The 22,722-nt window shown below is 34.9% G+C and overlaps 2 protein-coding genes across 3 annotated transcripts in view; both read left to right on the forward strand.

The window, feature by feature from the left end:
- LOC125661588 (receptor-type tyrosine-protein phosphatase epsilon-like) overlaps positions 1 to 13,827 on the forward strand; it is a 30,311-nt gene extending 16,484 nt beyond the window's left edge. For both annotated transcript variants that reach the window (XM_056146971.1, XM_056146972.1), the window contains 15 exons: positions 248 to 335; positions 1,166 to 1,239; positions 1,507 to 1,543; positions 3,158 to 3,255; positions 4,204 to 4,332; positions 4,497 to 4,645; positions 4,735 to 4,870; positions 5,258 to 5,404; positions 6,248 to 6,341; positions 7,075 to 7,148; positions 7,238 to 7,372; positions 7,809 to 7,928; positions 8,224 to 8,366; positions 11,736 to 11,871; positions 13,057 to 13,827. In XM_056146971.1, the coding sequence (XP_056002946.1) occupies positions 248 to 335; positions 1,166 to 1,239; positions 1,507 to 1,543; positions 3,158 to 3,255; positions 4,204 to 4,332; positions 4,497 to 4,645; positions 4,735 to 4,870; positions 5,258 to 5,404; positions 6,248 to 6,341; positions 7,075 to 7,148; positions 7,238 to 7,372; positions 7,809 to 7,928; positions 8,224 to 8,366; positions 11,736 to 11,871; positions 13,057 to 13,134 (1,638 nt within the window). In that variant the 3' untranslated portion in view covers positions 13,135 to 13,827. The remainder of the gene's footprint in view (positions 1 to 247; positions 336 to 1,165; positions 1,240 to 1,506; positions 1,544 to 3,157; positions 3,256 to 4,203; positions 4,333 to 4,496; positions 4,646 to 4,734; positions 4,871 to 5,257; positions 5,405 to 6,247; positions 6,342 to 7,074; positions 7,149 to 7,237; positions 7,373 to 7,808; positions 7,929 to 8,223; positions 8,367 to 11,735; positions 11,872 to 13,056) is intronic.
- Positions 13,828 to 20,694: 6,867 nt separating this feature from the next.
- Positions 20,695 to 22,722, forward strand: part of LOC130046639 (receptor-type tyrosine-protein phosphatase T-like) — a 44,267-nt gene continuing 42,239 nt past the window's right edge. The window contains exon 1 of the mRNA XM_056147456.1: positions 20,695 to 20,803. Within this exon, the coding sequence (XP_056003431.1) occupies positions 20,728 to 20,803 (76 nt within the window). The 5' untranslated portion in view covers positions 20,695 to 20,727. The remainder of the gene's footprint in view (positions 20,804 to 22,722) is intronic.

The following is a 22,722-nucleotide window of genomic DNA, read 5'->3' on the forward strand; positions in this document are numbered from 1 at the left end:
GTGTGTATAAAGATTCGTATACACATTGTTAACGTTCATGAGGAAATGACTATTATTTCCATTGGTAAAGATCTATAAGGTTGAAAAAGGAAATGAGTTAGTTTGAAAATGACATTGGCTTAAAAATCTTTAAAGTCACTTTGATCAGCATCTCGTTTGTATGATCTATATAAATTGTTCATAACCTGATGTATCTAACGTACAATTAAGGAGAAGAAATTTTAATTATCTGTTATTCATCCTGTAGATGTTGCCGTACGGGGAACAACACCAGTGTGATGCCGGAAAGCGACCCGAAAACGTGCCGAGAAACAGATTTAAAACCACTTTCCCGTGTATGTTTTCATGGTGATATGTTATAAAAAAAATCCCTGCTGAATAGAGTAACTGTATTTTATCTACATATTCTCTATTTCTGCACAAGTCTAACGGAGAATATAAAAGCAACAACAAATGTGGGACCTGGAATTTATTCTGTCCTCATTCATCTAAAATGATAATGTGCCATGAAGCGCAATTTCTGTTTGTTTTTATACTTTTGTAGTAACCTGCATATGCGAGTATCTAACGTTAATAGCGATGGCGTTTATAACGCATTGAACAACGCTGTTGAAGGAATACTTTTGATAATTATAACTACTGGTTTATATATAACTTCCACGTTGGTCTAACTCATTTACATGTAATATTCAACTTTCATGAACTTGTAAAGGGCACCTTCATGGGCTTTATAAAACAGAAATTGCAAGGAATAGCTTAATGTAGTAGCAAGGGGTAGCCTGATATCCAAGAATGTGGTGCAGTTGTTCTCTGTGTTGGTACTGCTATATAGAAAAGACGAATATAGCAATCAATTATGTTAGTGCTCACATTTTGAACGAATCCAGCACTACAGTAATCTGATAAAAAATACGCTGAAAGTATTTTCTTGTGTATCATTTGAAAATGATAAGAGAAATCCATGTTTCAAATGAGAATGTTTAACAATGAAATCATCTATCTATTTCATTTTTGGTTACATAAAAAGGCTTTACTTCGATGTCGGGATCCCTCACGCACCTTCCATGTTATTCTCGCTCAGCGCGGTTTCTCGGACCTGATTGAAAATGTTTGTATGATTTTTTTTTAAAACTAGACACATATCTTTTTTATTTTTTGTTTACAGATGATCATTCCAGAGTCATTTTAAATGGAGATAATGGAACATCGTCTGACTATATCAACGCCAATTACATCAATGTGAGTCGACATTATGAACTAGTAGTTGAAGAAAATAAATGCTTATGTTTTCTATATTAAGTAAGTCGGAGATAGAGTAAGAATTGATTTTTTGAAATAAAATTGATTGCACAAATTAAAGATTGTCAAAATGTTTGTAAACTTCTCGTATTCATAAATTTGTGAATTCAGTTTAAGTTATAATGACGAAGAGCGTTATACTGTGTTTTCTTAATACCGAAGTGTTCGACATTTGTGTTTCCACTTTCTATGTTTATTTCATTTAAGGGAACAGACGAAGAGAATGAATACATAGCTTCACAAGGTATTTGTTATCTATCTATCTATCTATCTATCTATATATATATATATATATATATATATATACACGTGAATATGAATACATAATTAAATGTTTATTCGGTATTTACATGCATGCAAATGTACATAAAAATGTACTATATGACCCACGATAAAGTCGCGAATGTCCAATCTGATCCTTGCATATGTACGGATGTTTGCATTAGGAGGTTTTTATGTGGGTTTATATGTAGTAAACCCACGTATCTGAGCAGGTGACCACCATACCTTTTCACATACAACCCCTGCCGATCACGGAGATCGAACTGAGGTCATAGAAATGATAAACATTAGCGCTACCCGGGCATCCTACACGTGCATATTTATGTTTACACTGTATTTGAGTTGATTCCCATTTTAAAAAATATAAGAATACAGTCTATCATTGTTAGTACGAATAGTTTCTGAAATGTATATCAAGTATACTGCTGTGTTTAGTTAGCTGCTAACCGTAGATTAATGATGGATTCGAACCTAGTTATTCGGACGCGTTCTAGATGTTTATCGTCAATGATGCGATCCAATCGAGTCAATTTGAAAGTCTTGCTTCCATGCAAAACCACTGGAATCAATGTATTATCTTGATCACGGAATGTAAGAGAAATTAAAAATTGCTAAAACGCATTAAAGATGCGTATGGCCGAGTTGCAGTTTGGTAAATTATGCCCGCTTGCATTCATGTAGTAAAAACAAACGCACATATTTAATAAAGTTTATAAGTATGAAGCTTTGAATGACCGCAATAAGTATTTAGTTTGATAATGACCTTTGGTCTTTGGATTTCAAAAGCAATATGAATCTTGAATGCAATCAGGATTTGAAGTCTGATAAACATGCTCCAGAAAGTACATGTATAACAGATAGAGGCAAGCTCAAATTTACAGTTTATAGTGAAGAAGAGACCTTGACCTTTGACCTTTTAACCTAAAATGAATGGAAACCTTCCTCTTTTATATGAGATCAACATATGAAAGTCTCACAAAGATGCACCAAGTAGTATGAAAGTTAGAGATCGGACAGGCTAAATCTATGGCATTTAGTGACAAAGTGACCTTGACCTTTGACCTTTTGACGTGAAAATAAGTGGTAACCTCTCTCGTTTTGATATGATCACGTTATGTAAGTTTTACAAAGATGCCCCTAGTAGTATGAAAATTAGAGAACGGACAAGCTCAAATCTATGGCATTTAGTGATCAAGTTATCTTGACCTTTGACCTTTTGACCTGAAAATAAATAGGAACCTTCCTCTTTTGAATGGAATTGTTATGTAAGTTTCACAAAGTTGCATAAAAGAGCAGGAAAGTTAGAGACCGGACAAGGTAATTGTGGACGCCGCAAGCCCGCCCGTCTGCCCGACTGGATGCCTATCCTTCGCTAATTTAAAAGCCGGGACTTGCTACGCAACTCGGCTAAAATCAACACGAAAATGAAATCTCAAGCGTCTGGACTGTACAGAAAGTTAAAGTGGTAATGAAATATGTAGGGAGGATACACAATTCCTTTCAAATGCTATATTTGTCTATGGATTTGGATACATCAATTTGCAAAGTGTTTTTTGTATATCTCAATATCTTCCAGGACCTAAACAAAACACCCTGGTGGATTTCTGGGCGATGATATGGCAGGACAATGTTAGTCAGATTGTGATGTTGACAAATCTTAAAGAGGGAGTCAAGGTAAATCTTTACAGTAAAGAACCTCTCAGGGATTAAAAATTGGAATTGAGATAAACTATAGTATACGTGGAGGTACATAACCCAATGTACTTTCAGAGATAGAATCTAGGGTCGGATCCATAGAATGTTTAAAGGGATGAGTTTCAACATTAGAAGGTACTTTTCCAGGCCGTAATCTGGGATTCCACCCGTCAAGATGTTTAAAAACACTTTATTCGAAATTGTCCTACCCTGTGGTTGGGGGTTATAACCGTTATTCTCATCTAAATCCTTCACTTCAAATTAATTATGTGTTAATGATCAACTGGAATAAGGTGCAGAAATGAATAAGATAAACACAGTAAAACTTTAATCTCAAAAACGAAATCAGTCGAGATGTGAAAAAGAAAATGAAAACGAAACTTTGTAAAGATGGGGTTGAAGATCAGAATATTAAAAAAACCTTGTGTGATAAAAATAGAGAGCAAGTTATCTTATATGTGTGTGACAGTTTGACATATGTAACTTCAAGGTTTTTAGGAGTCATTTCGAACAAATTGATGCTTGGACATTTTATTCAGTTTATTACTATTGTTTTGTAACGGTCATTATGGTCATTTAAAGATGCTTTTACTGTGATTTTTCCCCACTGAATCAAATTAATATCCAAGTAACAGAATTTACTATTACCTCCATGATATGGTAATTGACTAATGATATTATGCTATTAAGGAAAGTTCAATATCGTGTCAGTTATAATGTTTGCATGAAAACTTATTTCTACACGATTGATATTACGAGTGGTAAAACAGGATCAATAAAATGCTGACATTGAATACCTTTGAGCGTAGAAATACATCTTCAGCTTGAACAAGTAGAAGTTTAAAAGTATTTTTGTTCATTAACTATAGACATATTTAAAGTATTCTAATTTAAAATTAATATTGATGAAATGAATGCTATTTACAGATAAAGTGTACACAGTACTGGCCAGAAGAAATGAAAGCCAGAGCTTTTGGACAACTTGTGGTCAAATCTGTGGAAGAGAAAAAATATGCGTTTTACGTCATCAGAAAACTCTCCGTTTCACACAAAGAGGTAATATAGACTGTTTCTTAAATAGATACAGTTTGCATGGGCGAAATAATAGAAAACCAAGCAATAAAATGAAATCATCTTGTCGAATAATTCAAAACAAATATCTATATCAATCTATATTCCCATATATCTATACACTTGTTAACATTGTTCTGTATTTTCAGCTCAAAAAGTCCCGCGTTGTCACACAATATCACTACACCTCCTGGCCGGATCACGGGACTCCAGATCCGCTCTGTTTGGTTGTTTTCCATGACCACGTGACGAGGACAAAACCCAATCAAAATAAAGCACCGATTGTTGTACATTGCAGGTAAAAAAGTTGCTTCAAGTTTGATAAAGGATATGAGGTGAAATGAATTGAAAACTTTGTGCTTTTTATATGGACTTGGTATTTTTCAGTGCCGGAATAGGGCGGACTGGGACATATATCGCCCTGGATGCTTTGTATAAAGCCGGGAAGGCGACATGCAAAGTCAATATAGCGGAATACGTGAAGACAATGAGGGCAAATCGAATGAACATGGTCCAAACCTATGTAATTCAACCTTAGTTTTCTTATACGCCGTAATCATTGATGTATATTATCTTTCAATATGAATATTTATGAATATTATGAATAGTAAATGCGAGTTTGAAATATTTGTGGAGAAGTACATGGTTTGAATTAAGAATTATTCCTTTTATCAAAATGAAAGTATGGGGTGATATATTATATACATGTAAAACTTATACAGGTACCAATTTTGATGCACCAGATGCGCATTTCGACAAATAATGTCTCTTCAGTGATGCTCAACCGAAATGTTTGAAATCCGAAATATGTAATAACAAAAAACCTGATAGAAATGATCAAGAAAAATAATTTAATCCTTCCATCTTATCATGTATTCGATTTTGCTAATCAGTCGATTTCCCATTTCAGGAACAATACATGACGGTGTTTCTTGCTCTGAACGAATATTTTAAATCTGCTGTTGACACCCAGAGTCTTAATCAGTTCATACAGAAGGCAGAAAATTTGGCCGGAGACCAGCCAGCCAACCAGACGACAATTAGGAAGGAGTTTGAGGTGCGTGTGGATTCACTTGAATTTGTATTAAACTAGTTTAAGCTGGTTGATTTGTGTGTGTTGAAAATAATAGAACACTGTAGAAATACAAGCTCATGGCCAATGTAAAATTTTGGGACCACTAGATGTACTCCAGTTTCTGTCATCTTGCCACAAATGCTTCCGTTTGTTGCCCGGAATTGTTCTGACATTATTAATTGGAAAGAACACAATCTCCCCGATTTGTTTTACGACAGAAAATTCAATAGAAAGGATTTTACATGCTACAGTAATTATGTTATTTTTAATGTACAATGCCCCGGACTGGTCATGAATTGCACTTTTTGTAGCATATTGAACATATTCGACTGTAATGACGTAGTTTGTGACATCACAATTACAAATGAGCAGCGCCAATGTTTACTTATCCTTTTCGTCCCCGTTGGGACATAAGGCTTCAACAAGTTGTCTCCATCTACCTCTGTCCTTTGGGAATCCTGTTCTGGGAAATTTACAGTAATTATGTTATTTTTAATGTACAATGCCCCGGACTGGTCATGAATTGCACTTTTTGTAGCATATTGAACATATTCGACTGTAATGACGTAGTTTGTGACACCACAATTACAAATGAGCAGCGCCAATGTATATCGTGCTTTTGTGACAAAAATATATTTTTTGTGTTCAACAATACATAACAACCAGTCATCCCCCTAGCTCTGAAATACTTTTCTAATTTCCTATCATTACACTGATGAAGCCTGGCATTGTCGACAGAAGGGTTTTTGTATAAAATATGGTCGTACAGTTATATTTTGTACGTACTTCAGAAATGAAATATTGAAATCTTATTTTGTTTTTCAGCTCTTGATGAAAATACGACCAATGTACACGCCAACAGATTATAAAATTGCTAGCCAACACAATTCGAACAAAAACGGATATGATTTATTACCACGTGAGTATTATGATTTTACTTTTTATTTTCAGAAAATACGATATCATACCTCCTCGTTCTAACTATAGAGAACGACTCACATATTAAGGGTATCAATTTGGATCGTATATATTAGGATCATTGTTGTGTTGGAAAATTTTATTTTTGTAGTATTCAGCTGCAATTGTGGTAAGGCACCACTACAGTATGATCAATAAGTTTGAAATTGCATAACCCACATTAGATGTGTGTGATGATGATAATTCAGAGCTTTGGATTGATATGACTTTAGTCTAGTTTCATCTAAACACTATTTTATGATGATAATTCATGATAATATCAGACAACAGGCCGTGTCTATTTAAGTTCTCTCTATAAATTTGGTTTCCTTATTGAGAGAAGTAAAACTTAGATGAGAATTATGCAGATGATGAGTTATTGATATAAAGACTACAAATTATTTTCTACATATTATCAAATGTTCCAATATTACAAGTTCCATTGGTTTGTAGTTTGCTCCTTGATCACGCGAGATGTTATATCAATGCCGAAGTACTACAGCAATTTAACATTATTATTTGCAGGCAATTTTTGTATGAAGTATTACAAAATGCTTAGGTAGACTGCTATTTAGAAATGCAGATTTTTTGTAAATACGATACCTTATTCTAACGTTAAATTTTGATGAAGATGTAATACAGAGTTTAGCATAGAGAAATGTTTATAACAATTAGTATTTTTCTAATCAATTTAGTTGACAAGTACAGCTTATATCTAACATCATCGGTTGCAAAACGTGGAAACTTCATCAATGCCATCCATGTCCCTGTGAGTACGATTCAGACAAGAAATATTAACATTACAATGCTATACCCCCAAAGTATCTAAAGTGCAACTGTGCCTTATTTATTCTCCAGTCATACACAGATGATAGGACCTTCATAGTGACGAATTATCCATCAGCAGAGGGCGCTGTGGACTTTCTTCGTCTGCTCAATGACCATGAATCCAATACCGTGATCTGCATGGATCCGTTACGTGAAATAAAATCGGTTTGTATTTGTATTAGAATAATCGACATGCAATATGGATACCCGTTTTTTGAAATCACTTTCAAGAAATTGATTAGTATGTCGGGTAATGGTGAATACTTCAATTTCTTGATTGTCGCTTGTATCTTTGTTAGGTTTGTTTCATTTAAAGTCAAATGCCATTTATAGAAAAATACATGATATATCCCGGAGTCCATGTTTGTTCTACTCTCAGTTTTGTATTCTTGTAAAAAGATTTATGAGATTAATCAGCGTACGTTATATTCACCGTTTCCACTTAACATCATTGCATACAGGACTTGTATCTAGCTGAATATTTCCGTATATCGTTAACGTATTTTGAATAGAATGTAAGCTAGCCAGGTGAAACAGTAGTTTCATGGCTATTCATATACAGCAGTGATCTTCATATTAAGTGTTTTTATCTTTGCTTCAGTCAAAAGCATGGTTTCCAGATGCAGGTTCGACTAAATCCTTGGCGCCTTTTGAGGTGCGTCATCAGTCTGAAAAAAGCACAGATGTTAAGATCACCACAGCACAGATTTCAAGAGATGAGGTGAGTGAGACGTTTGTATACGCATCTGTTACAGACCATAGTTGCCTCTTAGAATACCTCCAAACATGGTCAAGGAAAAACGATCCTGATATTTCCCTTTAATGTTTGGACGTTTTCGTGCGAGACAAAACGTGATATTTTTCATTAAATGCGGGCCAGTTTTATTATTACTGCAGCTGCTGTGTTGAATTGTTGTCGTGCTGTACGGATAGTAAGGCTAGAAACCAGACAATGATTGCTGTAGTTACACATACTTACATTTCTTGTAGACATATCAGATCTTTATTCATTTTAGGAGACTCCTCAGCTTATAACAATAGTAGAACCACAAGGACCAGTGCAGTCTTCCGGAACTCCTCGTGACACTTCGTTTCTCCGAAACTTAGTGTCATTTGCTCAGAATCTCTCTACAGAATACCCAATCACTGTCGTCAGCAAGTAAGAAAATAAAATTATCTCTCTCTCTCTCTCGGACAATGTAAATGATATATTATGCTACTACTAGTCGCGGTAGCTTAGTGGTTACAGCATTTATGTAGTGATCGGGAGGTCATATCCCCCTAGTATGGCCGCGTCGAACCTAATACCTAAACATTGTGGGTTCAATGTTTGTGATAATGTATATGTAATGAAATGTGTCTTGTTTTGAATGGCACCACATTAACGGTGGGCAGTGAACAGTGTAAAGTTATAAATAGTAACAACACCGGTATCGTGATCCAAAAATAACTAAAATAAAACTGATAATTGAATAGAACTTTTTCTACAAGGAATTCTACGCTAAATTATACGTTGAACATTATCTAGGTTTTAGTTAAGGACTGTCGCGATGTACCGGTAAATAAAACACTTGATGTGGCTGTTGAAAACTCGCACCTAATCTATCTATTAAACTATCACCACACAATACCCGCTGAGTGGTACTTCCAAGGATTTTTCTACGGACAGTGAGACAAGAAGCACATGAGGTTTGACTTAATCGATGACTTTGGTATCGTTTACAACTGCATGTATTCACGAGGAAATGGCTATCATTACAATTTGTAAAGATATCATTGGCAAAACCATTGGAAATGTAGATATTTTTAAAAATCAATTTGAACTATATACTTTCAAACGAGTTTGTATTCCTGAAGTACAGGGATCTTGGAGAGTTAGATAAAAGGAGAAATGTACTAAATTTTATTAATTAAAAACACTATATTAATCAAAGATTAATCTATTTCCTACATGATATGCATTATACAATGAATGATCACAAATAAATTAGGTCTTTCTGGGGATAAAGTACCTATATATCCCCTGACCCATGTTTGTGGTATTGCAATGGTATTAAATGATGACTTTGAATACATAGTTTTAGCAGAACACACTGATCAGGAAGGTAATCTGCGTGTACTTGAATTTAAAGTGCTCAATAGGTATGTTAGCTCATAAGTGAAAATATATACGGTCCAAACATGGATAATCCAAATTTCTATCGCTTAGTTTCAAATATTTTCCACTTTGAAGGTGACGTCGTTATGAACTGCGATTTTAATCTTGTTCAATGCATAAATCTGAACAATTGTATCTTTGATAGTAAAAAAAGGTAATATATGTTTTATCAATATGGAAGATATCCATGGTTTGACTGATCCTCCGAACTTGAAATTTAAAGCGAGAAAAATATATCCTTAATTGAAAACTAACCATACTAAAAAGCTAGACTGCATTTTTTAATATCTAATGGATTAATGGCATAGTAATACAGCTGGAATTAATCTTTGGTACAGGCCACATCATTCAATAAATAATCCTCATATTACATTTACGAAATTCAACAAAAGAAAGGGTTATTGGAAATTTAATTACTTACTCATAAAGAATGAATCATATGAGAATATCATTTTATAAAATGAAAAATACAAAATCCATTCAAAATATAAAGGTACAATATGCAGCAACCCCATACAACCCTTTAATGGTACATTCTACAGAGGATGCAATACCACAGTGAAGAATGCTGATATCTGATGGGATACGATTTTTGTCAAATACACGATGTGTAGAATAAACAGTATATAAGAATGAGAATGAAACTAAGAATCGGAATACCCAGTAAAGCGTATTCCACAGATGTCGGATTAGGCAGTTTCTACTGTATGTTTAAATATAGTTAGGTGATTAGGTATTCATGAAACAAGTACTGTATGCTACGAGGTGTAACAGCATTTTAAATCTCTAGAAAAAAGAGGCATTGCAAAACATTTATGATCTTTCAGACACATGGATGATTCTCCCGGAATCCTATGGAAGCTTAATGTAACTCATACCAATGTTGAAGAACTTCTTAAAGTTTTTATCAAAAACTTGCTTGCTAGAACGAAAAGGAAATTCTAGAAAAATATTGTCGAAGTTTAGAAAGAAAGAACGAAATTGTAAATTAAACTGTAAGCCAACTTTTGTATACCAATGGATTTACCTGTATCATGAGTTCTCCATCTGACGTTTTATTGAAAATTAAGAAATGTTCCAAGAATTATATTTTTGTTGCGATAGCAAGCTGGTGTGGACTTGGGCACTATCATCAATAACTGAAATATCAATATATTGAATATGAAGGTGTAGACATACCAATATATTGAATCTGAAGGTGTAACAACATATGAGGAAGATTGCTGTTATAACAACCGCTTAAACATGAAAAATAATAAGGCCTGGTTGTATTCCCTACAGAATATTTGTTTTCCAATTCTCGATTACTTTCTAATAGAATTAAAATGACAAAAGATGTCTTAATTAATAGTAATGGAAAGGAACTGCTCAAGGGCATTCCTACACTAGGTCAACCAGAATTTATTAGATGTCTACTTACGAACAGAAAAAGGTCCAGATTTATTGATGTCTACAAAACACTATGAGTCAAAATGAGAAACTAGTTTAGAGCTACGACCAGAATTTATTTGAAACTTTACGTCAATATAAAATCAACTGCAGAGGATATAAAAGTTGTATCGTTTAATTACAGAATCATTTATTGGGTACAGTGGATATTTGTATTCAATCCATTAAAATAAAAAACCATCATCTATGTTCAATGTGTTATGTAGAACTGTGAAAATTGAAACATTTATTTGTATTTTGTCCTTCATTCACTAGAATATGATCAGATTTATCATATTTGATTGATTGATGTTTTCCGCCACACTCAACAATTTTTCACTAATATGGTGGCGCCCAGTTTTTAGTGGTGGAAGAGAGAACCCAGATACAATGTACCTGGGAAGAGACCCCCGACCCTCCGAAAGTAAACTGAGAAACTTTCTCCCTTACCGGCGCGAGCGGGATTCGAACCCGTGCCGACAGAGGTGAGAGGCTTTGTGATTTTGAGCGCGATGCGCTAACCATTCGGCCACGGAGGCCCCAATCATATTTAAATTTTTCGAAATCTGACAAAAGAATCGAATTTAATGTGATGTTTTGTCTTACTGAAGACGTCTTCCGAAACTGTTGATTGAAGTTGATGTATTTTTTGATTTTATTGTCAAACGGTATAGAAATTCTTGTAATTTCTTATGTTTTCTAATTATAGCCAATAAAGGGGTGGGGACAAATTATTTACCGAGTATTGTAGTTTTCCGAAAAATAAAAACAAATGTTACACAGCTATCGGAGTGGTCAATCTGGCGTCGATTCTAGTATATTGTAATTATTGTAACAGTAGTACCTTACAAAAAGCATTAAGTTGTACACTATCCAACTCGACTGATCTGGGAATCTCTATCGATCACAACATTTACATGTATTTCTCTTGAATTGTTACAGAAATGGCGCCATACTGTGTGGTGTTTTCTGTTCGGTGTATAACGTGATACAACAGCTGAAGATGGATGACAATATTGACGTCTTTACAGCTGTACGACAACTGCAGACAAGGAGACCAGAATTCTGTTCTACTCAAGTATGTACTAATCCACCACTACTAAGTATGTACTAATCAAACACTACCAAGTATGTACTAATCGAAAACTACTAAGTATGTACTAATCGAAAACTACTAAGTATGTACTAATCAAACACTACTAAGTATATACTAATGGGCAACTACTAAGTATGTACTAATGGGCAACTACTAAGTATGTACTAATCAAACACTACCAAGTATGTACTAATCGAAAACTACTAAGTATGTACTAATCGAAAACTACTAAGTATGTACTAATCGAATACTACCAAGAATGTACTAATAAAAAACTACTAAGTATGTACTAATCGACTACAAGTTAGTATGTACTAATCGAACACTATTAAAAATAGACTAATGTGCAACTACTCAAGTTTGTACTAATGGGCTACTACTCAAGTTTGTACTAATGGGCAACTACTCAAGTATGTACTAAAGGGTTACTACTAAATATGTACTAATGGGCAACTACTAAGTATGTACTAATGAACCACTACTAAGTATGTACTAACCAACTACTACTATGTATGTACTAATGTACCACTACTAAGTATGTACAAATGGGCAACTACTAAGTATGTACTAATCGCTCGCTACTAAACATGTACTGATGGGTTGCTACTAAGTATGTACTTATCGACCACTACTAAGTATGTACTAATCGACTACTACTAAGTCTGTGCTAATCAACCATTACTAAGTATGTACCAATTGTCAACTATTAGATATGTACTGATGGACCACTACTGGGTATGAACTAATGAGTTACTGTTAAGTATGTACTAATGAGTCACTATTAAGTATGTACTAATGAGTCATATTAAGGATGTACTAATGAGTCACTATCAAGGATATAGTGATGGTCCATCACTAAAAACTTCAAAATTTCTGTTTCAACTTACAATCTATAATTAGACCCCTGCTATATTGATACAAAACCATGTGACTATCCTTTTTGCGAGGTTGTCACTAAACTATTCCTTGCAAATATTCTTACATATGGAGTACGAAGTTATACACAATGCTTACTGACAGTCTCAATTACTAGTTCGTGTATTTTATCAAAATTTCGGATGTTCACTAACATAGCTCTTGAGAGCATTTGCTGACTAGAGTCTATGATATACGCAATGCTTACTGATATTCTCAATTACTAGTTCGTGTTTTTTATCAAACTTTCAGGACGAGTATATGTTGGTGTATAGAGCTGTTTGTGACTATATCGAGGCTACATCAGAAAACGTGTACTACAATCAATAGAGGAGGACGGGGCGTGCTGCGTTGTTTTAATTTCTCATTTTATGTTATCGTTGATGATTTGTCATTTGATATTAACGTTTAGAAATAGATTGTTTTTATCACCCTCTATTGTAATTTTATAGTTTTTTACGATTTCGTTGTTATATGTATTTTATAGTTTAAAATGTTGATGTGAAAGAGATTGAGAAAATAGGAACGAATGTAAGAAGATAAATGAGAGAAACGTTTTTATGGAAGATAGGGTAGAGTACGTTCAATATTTAATACACAAGATCATGCATATTTCACAATGAGTATCACATTAATATATGATATATTCCTAGGAGGAGTAAGCATCCCCTGGCTATATGTAGTACGTTTATATGCCAAAATGGCAAAATATTCAATTGTGGATTGAACAAAAACATGATTTTGAAAGACAATATTTCAATGAATATGAACATTTGACTCTGGTGGATTTAAACTCAGGATGTGTGTTTCAGTCTCTCCTTTCTTTTATCCACCGAGGAAAGATGACAAACAAACAAATCGAACGATACAATTAATTCACAAAACATTTAAATCACCGTCATATGATGATATGTATCAAAATATTCGTGTCATGACCCACCTTATTTGGTATTTTTTTAAAACCATTATATACTGTTTTGCAAATACGTATTTCGCCAATAAAAAGAACTATTACAAATTCGAGATCAGAGTCTTTAATATATTTTTCATAGACCCTATTCTTCACCCAAGGATTTCACATAAAAGATATTGTGGACTTTGGTAGAGACTCCCAGGATTATTATAACCACTTTGCCATTATCATGCTACGTGTAAAGGAGGATCTAAAGATGTAATGTTTCTTCACTTTACACACAATTCAATTAGCAAGGCTCAGGGACCTGATCCCGATGGAGCCGCAGAATCAGTGATAGAATTTCACTACCCTACATTCAGTTTGATGTCCAGCACTCAGGAAGAATTTTAAACACGAATTACACAAATTTGTTAAAGGTAGTAACTCTTGTCATCAAGATAATACAGTTTGTATATGACAGCACGTGCAGTAAAAGAAGTAGAGTTTTAAAATAGTTCAATCTTGACTGTGGCGAAGGGAGATTACCCCCCCCCCCTATTCCAACGTTAATTATGATTAAAATCAAAGGCCTGAAGCTCCATAATGACATCCGGTTTTGATATGGATGAAAGGTGTAAGGAAAGACATAATTAAACAAACTTTTTGATATTTTAGTATTGGTTGTTCACCATGATGAATTAAAATTCATTCAACAAAGTCGAAATTGAATTTATTACTAAAAATGAGAAACTGCAACAACCAGTAAACCACTGACTTAGTGTTTGTTAATGGAATTCAGTTCCAACCTCCACAAGTCAGAAGTACAACCCTGTCAATTCATATCAGACCAATATCCCATGTGTATGGCAACCATTGAAGTCATTGTGTCTTTTAAAGGACTATACTTATAATTATAATATTTTTAACCCTACAATTTTATCCGATGAAGTTATGGGTAGTATTTTAGTTTATCCTTTCAAAATGGGTACTTAAATTATATTTAAAACCTTGGAATTTTATACAGCTGGAAACTAGTTTCTACCAAAATGTCGGAATTGTAAAACATAATATTTCTTCCATTCTTTTTCTTTAATATCCATCAGATTAAATCTTCGAAATCAGCTTTAAATAAAATTTATAGCACCTACCAACAAAATAATGGTTATATAATGCTTTAAAATTGTTTAGACGGCAAACTGTCGTTAATTGGAAATTGTACTACAATAATGATAGTGCCAATTTCAATACTTTTTATTTAACTATGTTTTATCAATCATTCTCTTTCATTTGTAAACATTTTGTTTTCTATGCAACATGCTAATATTTTGCCTTCAAAGTGTCCTTAATTGGAAATAAATAATCACATCATACATCACTGTGAAATCCACACATATTATTGTACACATTGCGCGTTCATGTTTGTAAAAGAGGTCAATAGTATATCCACATTAGTATTTAAATTGCTCTTACATTATCACATCATGATATTTAGATCTCTTGCACAAACACGGAATATTAGACACTACAATGCAGCGTGATGCGGACAGCTGCACGTTTAAGTGGCTGTGGTTATGTATACAGCTAATCCGAACTACCCCAAACTGTAGGGGGTTTACCTGTGGTCATTACCCTCTATATTTTGAAGTGTTGTCAATGCTAATGGAAGCCTATAAAATTACCGTTCTATCGACATCTAGTATGCCATGCTTCGTTCATCACCAACACTACAACTATGACGAGAAATGTCGTGCGGCGTTTGTCTAGCGGACATATTTTCGCTAAGGACAGCGAGTTCATGAATTAAATTGTTAATACATATGGATATAATTAATATGAATTTTCTGCATGCTGGTTCCTCGGTTTTCACACGTGTATATGCGGCGTATAAAGTACAGCGTGAAAGTAACATCCCGATAATCGTGAAATGCGGTTTATTCCAAATACAATAAATGAACCCATTTCTTATTCGCATTATTCGAATTTAAAACTGTATAACCTAAACTAAATTCACTTTGTATTCCTAGCACTATGAACTGGCGTGAAAATGTCCTCCAATTGAAGTTATCTGCCCTTTATTCAGACTTGCATGTACCTGTGTGTCACAAAATGCTATTTCTATTTTCTGTTGTTTTTTTCCTTCTTTTGAAGAGATCTTAGTATTTTCTACTTGGAAATCATTCAAAACTCTGTTTGATTCCATTACCAATATTACCTATCAGATATAATGCTATTGTCACAGTTGTATTTTATCTAAAATATATATATTCACTACATTGACACACATAGTCAATTGAATACAAACTATCTTTTGAAGTATGTGAAAGACAAGTGTAAACGTTTTGTATTATACAGATGGTAATGATTATAATTCTAGTTCAACTCTACCTTTGAATGACTAGTGCTCTGAGTTCAAAATACTCAATATATTTTACGGAATACTAATTAAATAAGCATGTTTTACTAAAGCCTTTTCACACAATCGTGGATGAGAGGCCAGGTCATCCCGGATGGTCAATCCGTGATGATCCGTTCATCACCGTGTACAAACCGTATATACACCCGGTGTCGTCCGCTACCATTCGGTTTGGGTAAGCCAAACCAAGAAAAAATTAAACATGTTTAAGCCCTTTTCTGACGTTCACGGATCGAAAGCTGGTCACCGCCGGATGCAAATTTCTAGCCACCCGGGGAAATCAGATATTTCTCCCGTGCGTTTATAATGACTGTCCGTGTAGTGACCGGAAACGATCCGTGTACAAACCGTGGGCATCTGTGTTCTTAAGCAGAAAATATTCGTACATAGATGACCCCTGACTTTACACGGTTCCTTCGGTGGCTACACGGACTTGTTTGATGATACACGGACCTTTTTGTTGATACACGAAGGTACACGGTACCTACACGGATGAATACGGATAATTTTCTTCCGGGGAAAATTTAAATATGTTTGATTTTTTTCCGGTTTTACTTAACCAAGCCGGATGGTCCCGGACGACGCTGGATAGATATACAGTTTGTACACGGTGATGACGAATTGTCACGAAACATCACGGATTAACAATACGGGATGATCCGGCGTCTCATCTGTGAATGTGTGAAAGGGGCTATTTTTTCCCGAATCGTCCCAAGAGAAAATCCTAACTATTGATCCGTGTATTTACAGTGTACCTTCGTGTATCAGTCGAGAAATCCGTGTAGCCACCGAAGTGAACGTCTAAAGTCCAGGATCATCCGTGTTTAAGACTTTTCTGATGAAGAACACGGATGTCTACGGCTTCTACACGGATTGTTCCTGGTGACTACACGGGTAGCCACTATAAACACGTGGGAGAAGGACAGGGATAATACATGGACATCCGGGTATCCCCGTGAAACAACCGTGGGTAGACCGGCAGAAACCGTGATATTCCGTACGCTCCGTGATCACCCGGCACCGACTGGAATTTTTTTCAGTTGACGTACTGGTAGCTGCTGTGCTTATCCGTAGGGAAACCGGCGTTGTCCATGTCTGCATCGTGATAAAACCGTGTTGACATCGGCATTACGAAGTCACAGAACCCAACGACGCCGGGTTTCCCCTGGATGACTAGAAATTTGTATCCAGTGTCGACCAGTTCCTGATCCGTGATTGTGTGAACAGGCTTAACCCGTGTACTATACAATGTAAATAACCAACCAATATCCACACTCGAAGCTTTATACCTTAATGGTTATATAGGAGAGTCGATATTGGGTACATCATGTTGATTCACTCGTTCATGAATCGGTGTAACGATATTTTTCACTCATTATACTGGATGCCTGTTTTCCATTCTATTCTTCAAATAATAAATACTTTTTCAAAGACTGACCCAAACAAAACAATGACCCTGCGACACTTTAGCAGTTTAATTTCAGGTGAAAGTTGCTGAAAATGATGTAAGTGGATTCTCCAGATTCTACATGACAAACATAATTGAGTACAGTAGCGGTATCCTCATCAGAACTAACTTCTTTAGATTTAATTTGAGTAAAGAAAATTTCATATACTGAATCTATTTCCCTTCTTTCATGTAAAACGTATACGGTACCAATTTTGATGCACCAAATGCGCATTTCTACAAATAATGTCTATTCAGTGATGCTCAACCGAAATGTTTGAAATCGGAATGAATAGAGAATTTGTGTAAAAGTCCTTTTATAAACAATAAGACTTGTATTTTCAATGTATCATATTTGGTTGAACGTTACCTCCCTGCTTTGCTTGAATTGTCATTTTATTATTCTAAGAAATTGTATGACTTTAAACCCTCATCCTCATTATTCTTTACCACACAATTGAATGAAACACTGGCTGCGGAAAGGTCAAAGCATAAAGGCTGTTTTTTTAAATGGACGTTGAATATGATTTATAGGTACACAAAATTGTTTGATAGGAATTTTTTCTTTCCAAAAATGCTGCTATTAACTATGTGTTTATCAATTTCGTCAAAAATCTTGGGCTTCAAGACACTCCTCACAATAGAAATTTCCATTAGACAAACACTGGTGTTTTTCCACTTCAAAGGTATTATAGGGGTTATGAGATTGATCAGTATTGGTTATCTGTTAGTTATCCACACCTCTTGTTTTGACTAGCAAGCATCTGGGCATGATACGCCCTTTCAATTAGCCAATCAGATTGCTAGGAGATTGGTAATTCGTAACTTTGACGTGGATGAGAAAAGTTTTAACAAACTAACGGTTTGATTTTCTAAACAAAACCACCACTTCCCCTCCACCCCTATTTCTTTTTCATAATAACATGTACATGTATCATGGGTTTGGTGACAGCTGCTGCTTTTTAATCGGAACCTTTCTGCTATGGAGTGTTTTTATTATGTCTGGTAGCTATTTTGTTATGCGGCTGAGAAGTTTTAAAATGTACGATCAATATTTGTGAAAAACTTCATCCCAGTTGTTTTATTATGCAATTATTTACGTATAATATTGCTGGGATGAAGTATTTTGAGTCTATATTCAATGTATCATGGATACCGATTGTTACACGTAGGTCGTTATTAGCACAATGATTTTGACTGCGGATGACTCCGTTTACCTGATCAAGATATAGGGCTCATGGCAGGTGTGACCGATCGACAGGGGATGCTTACCCCTCCTCGGCATCTGATCCCACCTCTGGTATATTCAGGGGTCCGTGCTTGCCCAACTCTCTATTCTGTATTGCTTATAGGAGTTATGAGATTAATCGCTGTTCGTTATCTACGCCTTTCATTTGCTTTAACCTTACCTCCAATATTTGCATGAATTGTCATTTATTCATTTAAGAGAATAAATGACTTCCAACCCTCGTCCTTAATATCTCTTTCTACACAATTGAATTGACTTTAGAAATGGGAACTCATCTTTTTTAACCTAAGAAAAGGATACTTTTGTATAAATGAATAGTTCCGTGGAACATGTTCTATGCAAGAGACTAAATATGTCACATGTATTCAGAGCGCCTTTAGCAAATGAATAATTGAATAGTTTCTTTCATCAACAGGGGACTGAATTAAAGTAATTCCACCCTCATATTACGTATTGGGAGTTTGAGAAATCGTATATATATTTATAATTACAGTCAAACTTGTCTTAGTGGCCATTTGAAAACAACGGCCACTTCCGAACAACGGCCACTCTCAATTCCCCCATGAGTGTCCTTATATATATATATATATATATATATATATATTCCTATAAAAATTATTTCAGGGTTTTTTTTAACTTCACATGAGTGGAATGTCTATACCCCGAGTATACCTCCTTGAGTGTATATTCATACAAGGGATGAATCCCAAAAACAAAAATCGCTAACTTAAATTTTTATTCGTATTTTGAATTATATTCTAAGGGCGATAAATCTGACGGATTCTTACGATTCCGGACTCGATCGATCGAGGAAAGATCATAGTTTGCAAAAATACCTAATTCATGTTTGCATCGGCAATGGATATGAAGAAGCATGTTCTGTTGTTTTCGAACCATAGGAACTTTTCCTCAATCACCAAAAATAGAGAAAGCGTTCCTATTGGTCAATTCAATTGTACACCAAACCCGAGCTCAAAGGGCTTCTTGGTCACCTGAGTATCCAATACACAGACCAAGTAATTAGTTTTTATACCACATGTTTGAGAGCAGATACCATTTTTGAAGATTAATTTTTAATAAAAGAAAAATTTACCAGTGCCTGCAACGCCCGTGATAATAAAAAACCCTGATAGTACAGCATAAGTGCGAATTGAATTTCCCAATGAGAATGCGCTTTTTATTTTGGTCGATTGAGGAAAAGTTCCTGTGGTTCAAAAACTACAGGAAATGCATTGGTTCTTCACATTTATTGCCGGTGCAAACATATATTGGGTATTTTTACAAATTATTATCTCTTGTTAATCGATCGAGACAGGGTTTGTTAGATTTGACCTTCCTGAAATATAAAAATTTGAAGTTACTATTTTTAGGATTCTGGATTCCTTCCTTGTGTAAATACAGAATAAAGAGGGTCAATTCGTGACGAGCCCCTGTGCTGAGATTTTTTCCCCAAATGACTGTATACATAACTACCGAATTATAGATAAAACCAAATTTATAAAGATACATGTAGGTTTGTTCTTAAAACAGGTAATGAACCTTCGACACAAAGATCCAATGGAAGGCAGTTCCATAAAGCAGACTTCTTTTCAACTAAATTTCATTTTACAGAGGGTTTGCGATTTTTTTTTTATCATAATCCCTTTTAAGTTAATTCTATTCATACGTTTATAAACATTACTTCAACTGTTCAAGTGGATAAAAGTTAAGTTCCGTTACTGAGCAATCTAGCCCTCCGAACTGAAACTTGCAGCTCATACCCAACACAACTATTTTACACAAACAATTAAAGGTCCCAATTAAATGCATTCCAAGTAGGTTTATATCTCCCTATCTGTTGAAGAGTTATATCAATCCCCATTCCCCTTCCTGGATCGTAGTGAGTCTTTATCGCACCAGCAGTACAATAACACAGCACAATGGCTGGTCAGATCACGGCGTTGTTGTTTTGTCTCTGTGAACTTGTCTACGTAACGAATGTTGCCTTTGCTTACGGTATCTCATTTTGAACCGTCTTAAGGATCATAAAATAGCTTTGCAATGCAAGCTTTATATACATGGTAACTTTCATCAGTGTTTTCTATGCTCTAGTTGCCCATCATTTTATTTTGCAGATATAATATATCGATGATTCCTAACAAGAATATGGTTCTCAATTTTCCAAGGGCGGTTGTAGAATTTAATCATATAGCGATAAACGTCTACTATTTTTGAAAATCGGTATTTATGAGTGTTAAAATTAATCTTTTATCCATTGTCATGGTAATAATTACCAGAGAAAATTTAAGTGTTTGTTATTTAAAGGTCCCACTTGAATGAATTCCAAGTGAGTTTATGTCCCCCTATCTCATACGGTGAACCTCATCAGATCCTAATTTCCTTCCTGGATCATATTGTATCTTTTATAGCGGATTAGCGGTGCAATAACACAGTGCAATGGCTGGCCAGTCCACGGCGTTGTTGCTTTGTCTCTGTGAACTTGTCCACGTAACGAATATTGCCTTTGCTTACGGTAAGACAATTTAATTTCTTATTTCTGCCACAGAATGAGTGAGATATTAATCATCTCGGTGCATTTTGTATGGAAAGGTCCAACTTGTGTGTGCCGTGGTTAAAATCGGCAAATTTTTTTTAGCATGTATATATATTTCTATATATAGATATCGTAAATGACAGTCTTTAACAATAAAAACCCTTGCTTAAGAATTAAATCAATAGTGTCCTATCATGTATTTTAAATCACCCGCCGGTAGCACTGTAAACATGACAAATCACGAACAGTTAAGTTTTGAGCCGTATTAATCTGAGCCTGTTCTTTCGTAAGAAGAAATTGAGAAAAGGGGACGTTCAGTCGAGTCGCAGACCAGGCAGACGGTAAACGTTTCTCCATACAAATGTCTCAAACCTCAATTTGTCATTACGCAAATGATGGATCCACAGTTTACGTAGTCTTTTCTTTCCAAATGACTTGTTTGTGTCGGGAAATTTAAAAGAAAACTTTTTTTCACATCTTTCCTTCGCATTAGTGCAATTACCTGCTTGACAGGAAGGCATCAACATATTATTCGTAAGAGCTATCACATGCACATCTTTGATGATCTTAGAATCTCATCAAAACTGGAACAGACGGTGTGACGTCAAAATTATTGATTTTTGTTGACTTGAATACAAAAGAGTTACAATGTACAAATTATGGTAGCCTCTATAGATCGCGGGAATTTCAATTTTTAACGTTTTGAAATTAGTACTGAAGTTTATCTAGGCCGTATATCAACAGAATAGTATGACACATATTTATCATATGATTAATCCTATCATTTATCATGTAAAAATCTTTGGGTTGCCCTTCCCTTTAATGAAATGTTTTCCTTCTCACATCTCTGAATGTCACTTCCACCTGTAAACTTGTAAAATGGAAATATATTAAATTCTTTTTTCCATACACATCTAAATGTTCACTTATGTTGAATTTGCCGGTATTCCGGGTTGTGGATATGCTGTTTGTGGACCTGCACGCGAGCTTGAAGCGGATTAATTATTTCCCCAATATAATTTTTTTTTGCATGCAGGACGTGTAATGACAAACAGGACATTTTTGCTATCGCACGACATGTTGGCACTAACTTTAAATATCCGTCCGTTAAAGCTATAGTGTGATTCTTCCGTGATGTAGTGACAGGTCCCGCATCGTGGATCCCCACACTTATTGACATTGCGTCTCTATATTATATATATATATATATATATATATATATATATATATGTGTGTGTGTGTGTATATGTATGACTTGGCTAGATGGTCGAGCGGTTACATGCTGCTAGGAGATTTACCATGATGATCCTCTCTGTTGTGAAATTTACTTCATTTATCCAAGCGTGTTTCCGTAGTCCACCAATTCTCTCATTGTGTTACT

The sequence above is a fragment of the Ostrea edulis genome, chromosome 8, assembly GCF_947568905.1.
Source record: "Ostrea edulis chromosome 8, xbOstEdul1.1, whole genome shotgun sequence".
In the NCBI taxonomy this organism is placed as follows: Eukaryota; Metazoa; Mollusca; class Bivalvia; order Ostreida; family Ostreidae; genus Ostrea; species Ostrea edulis.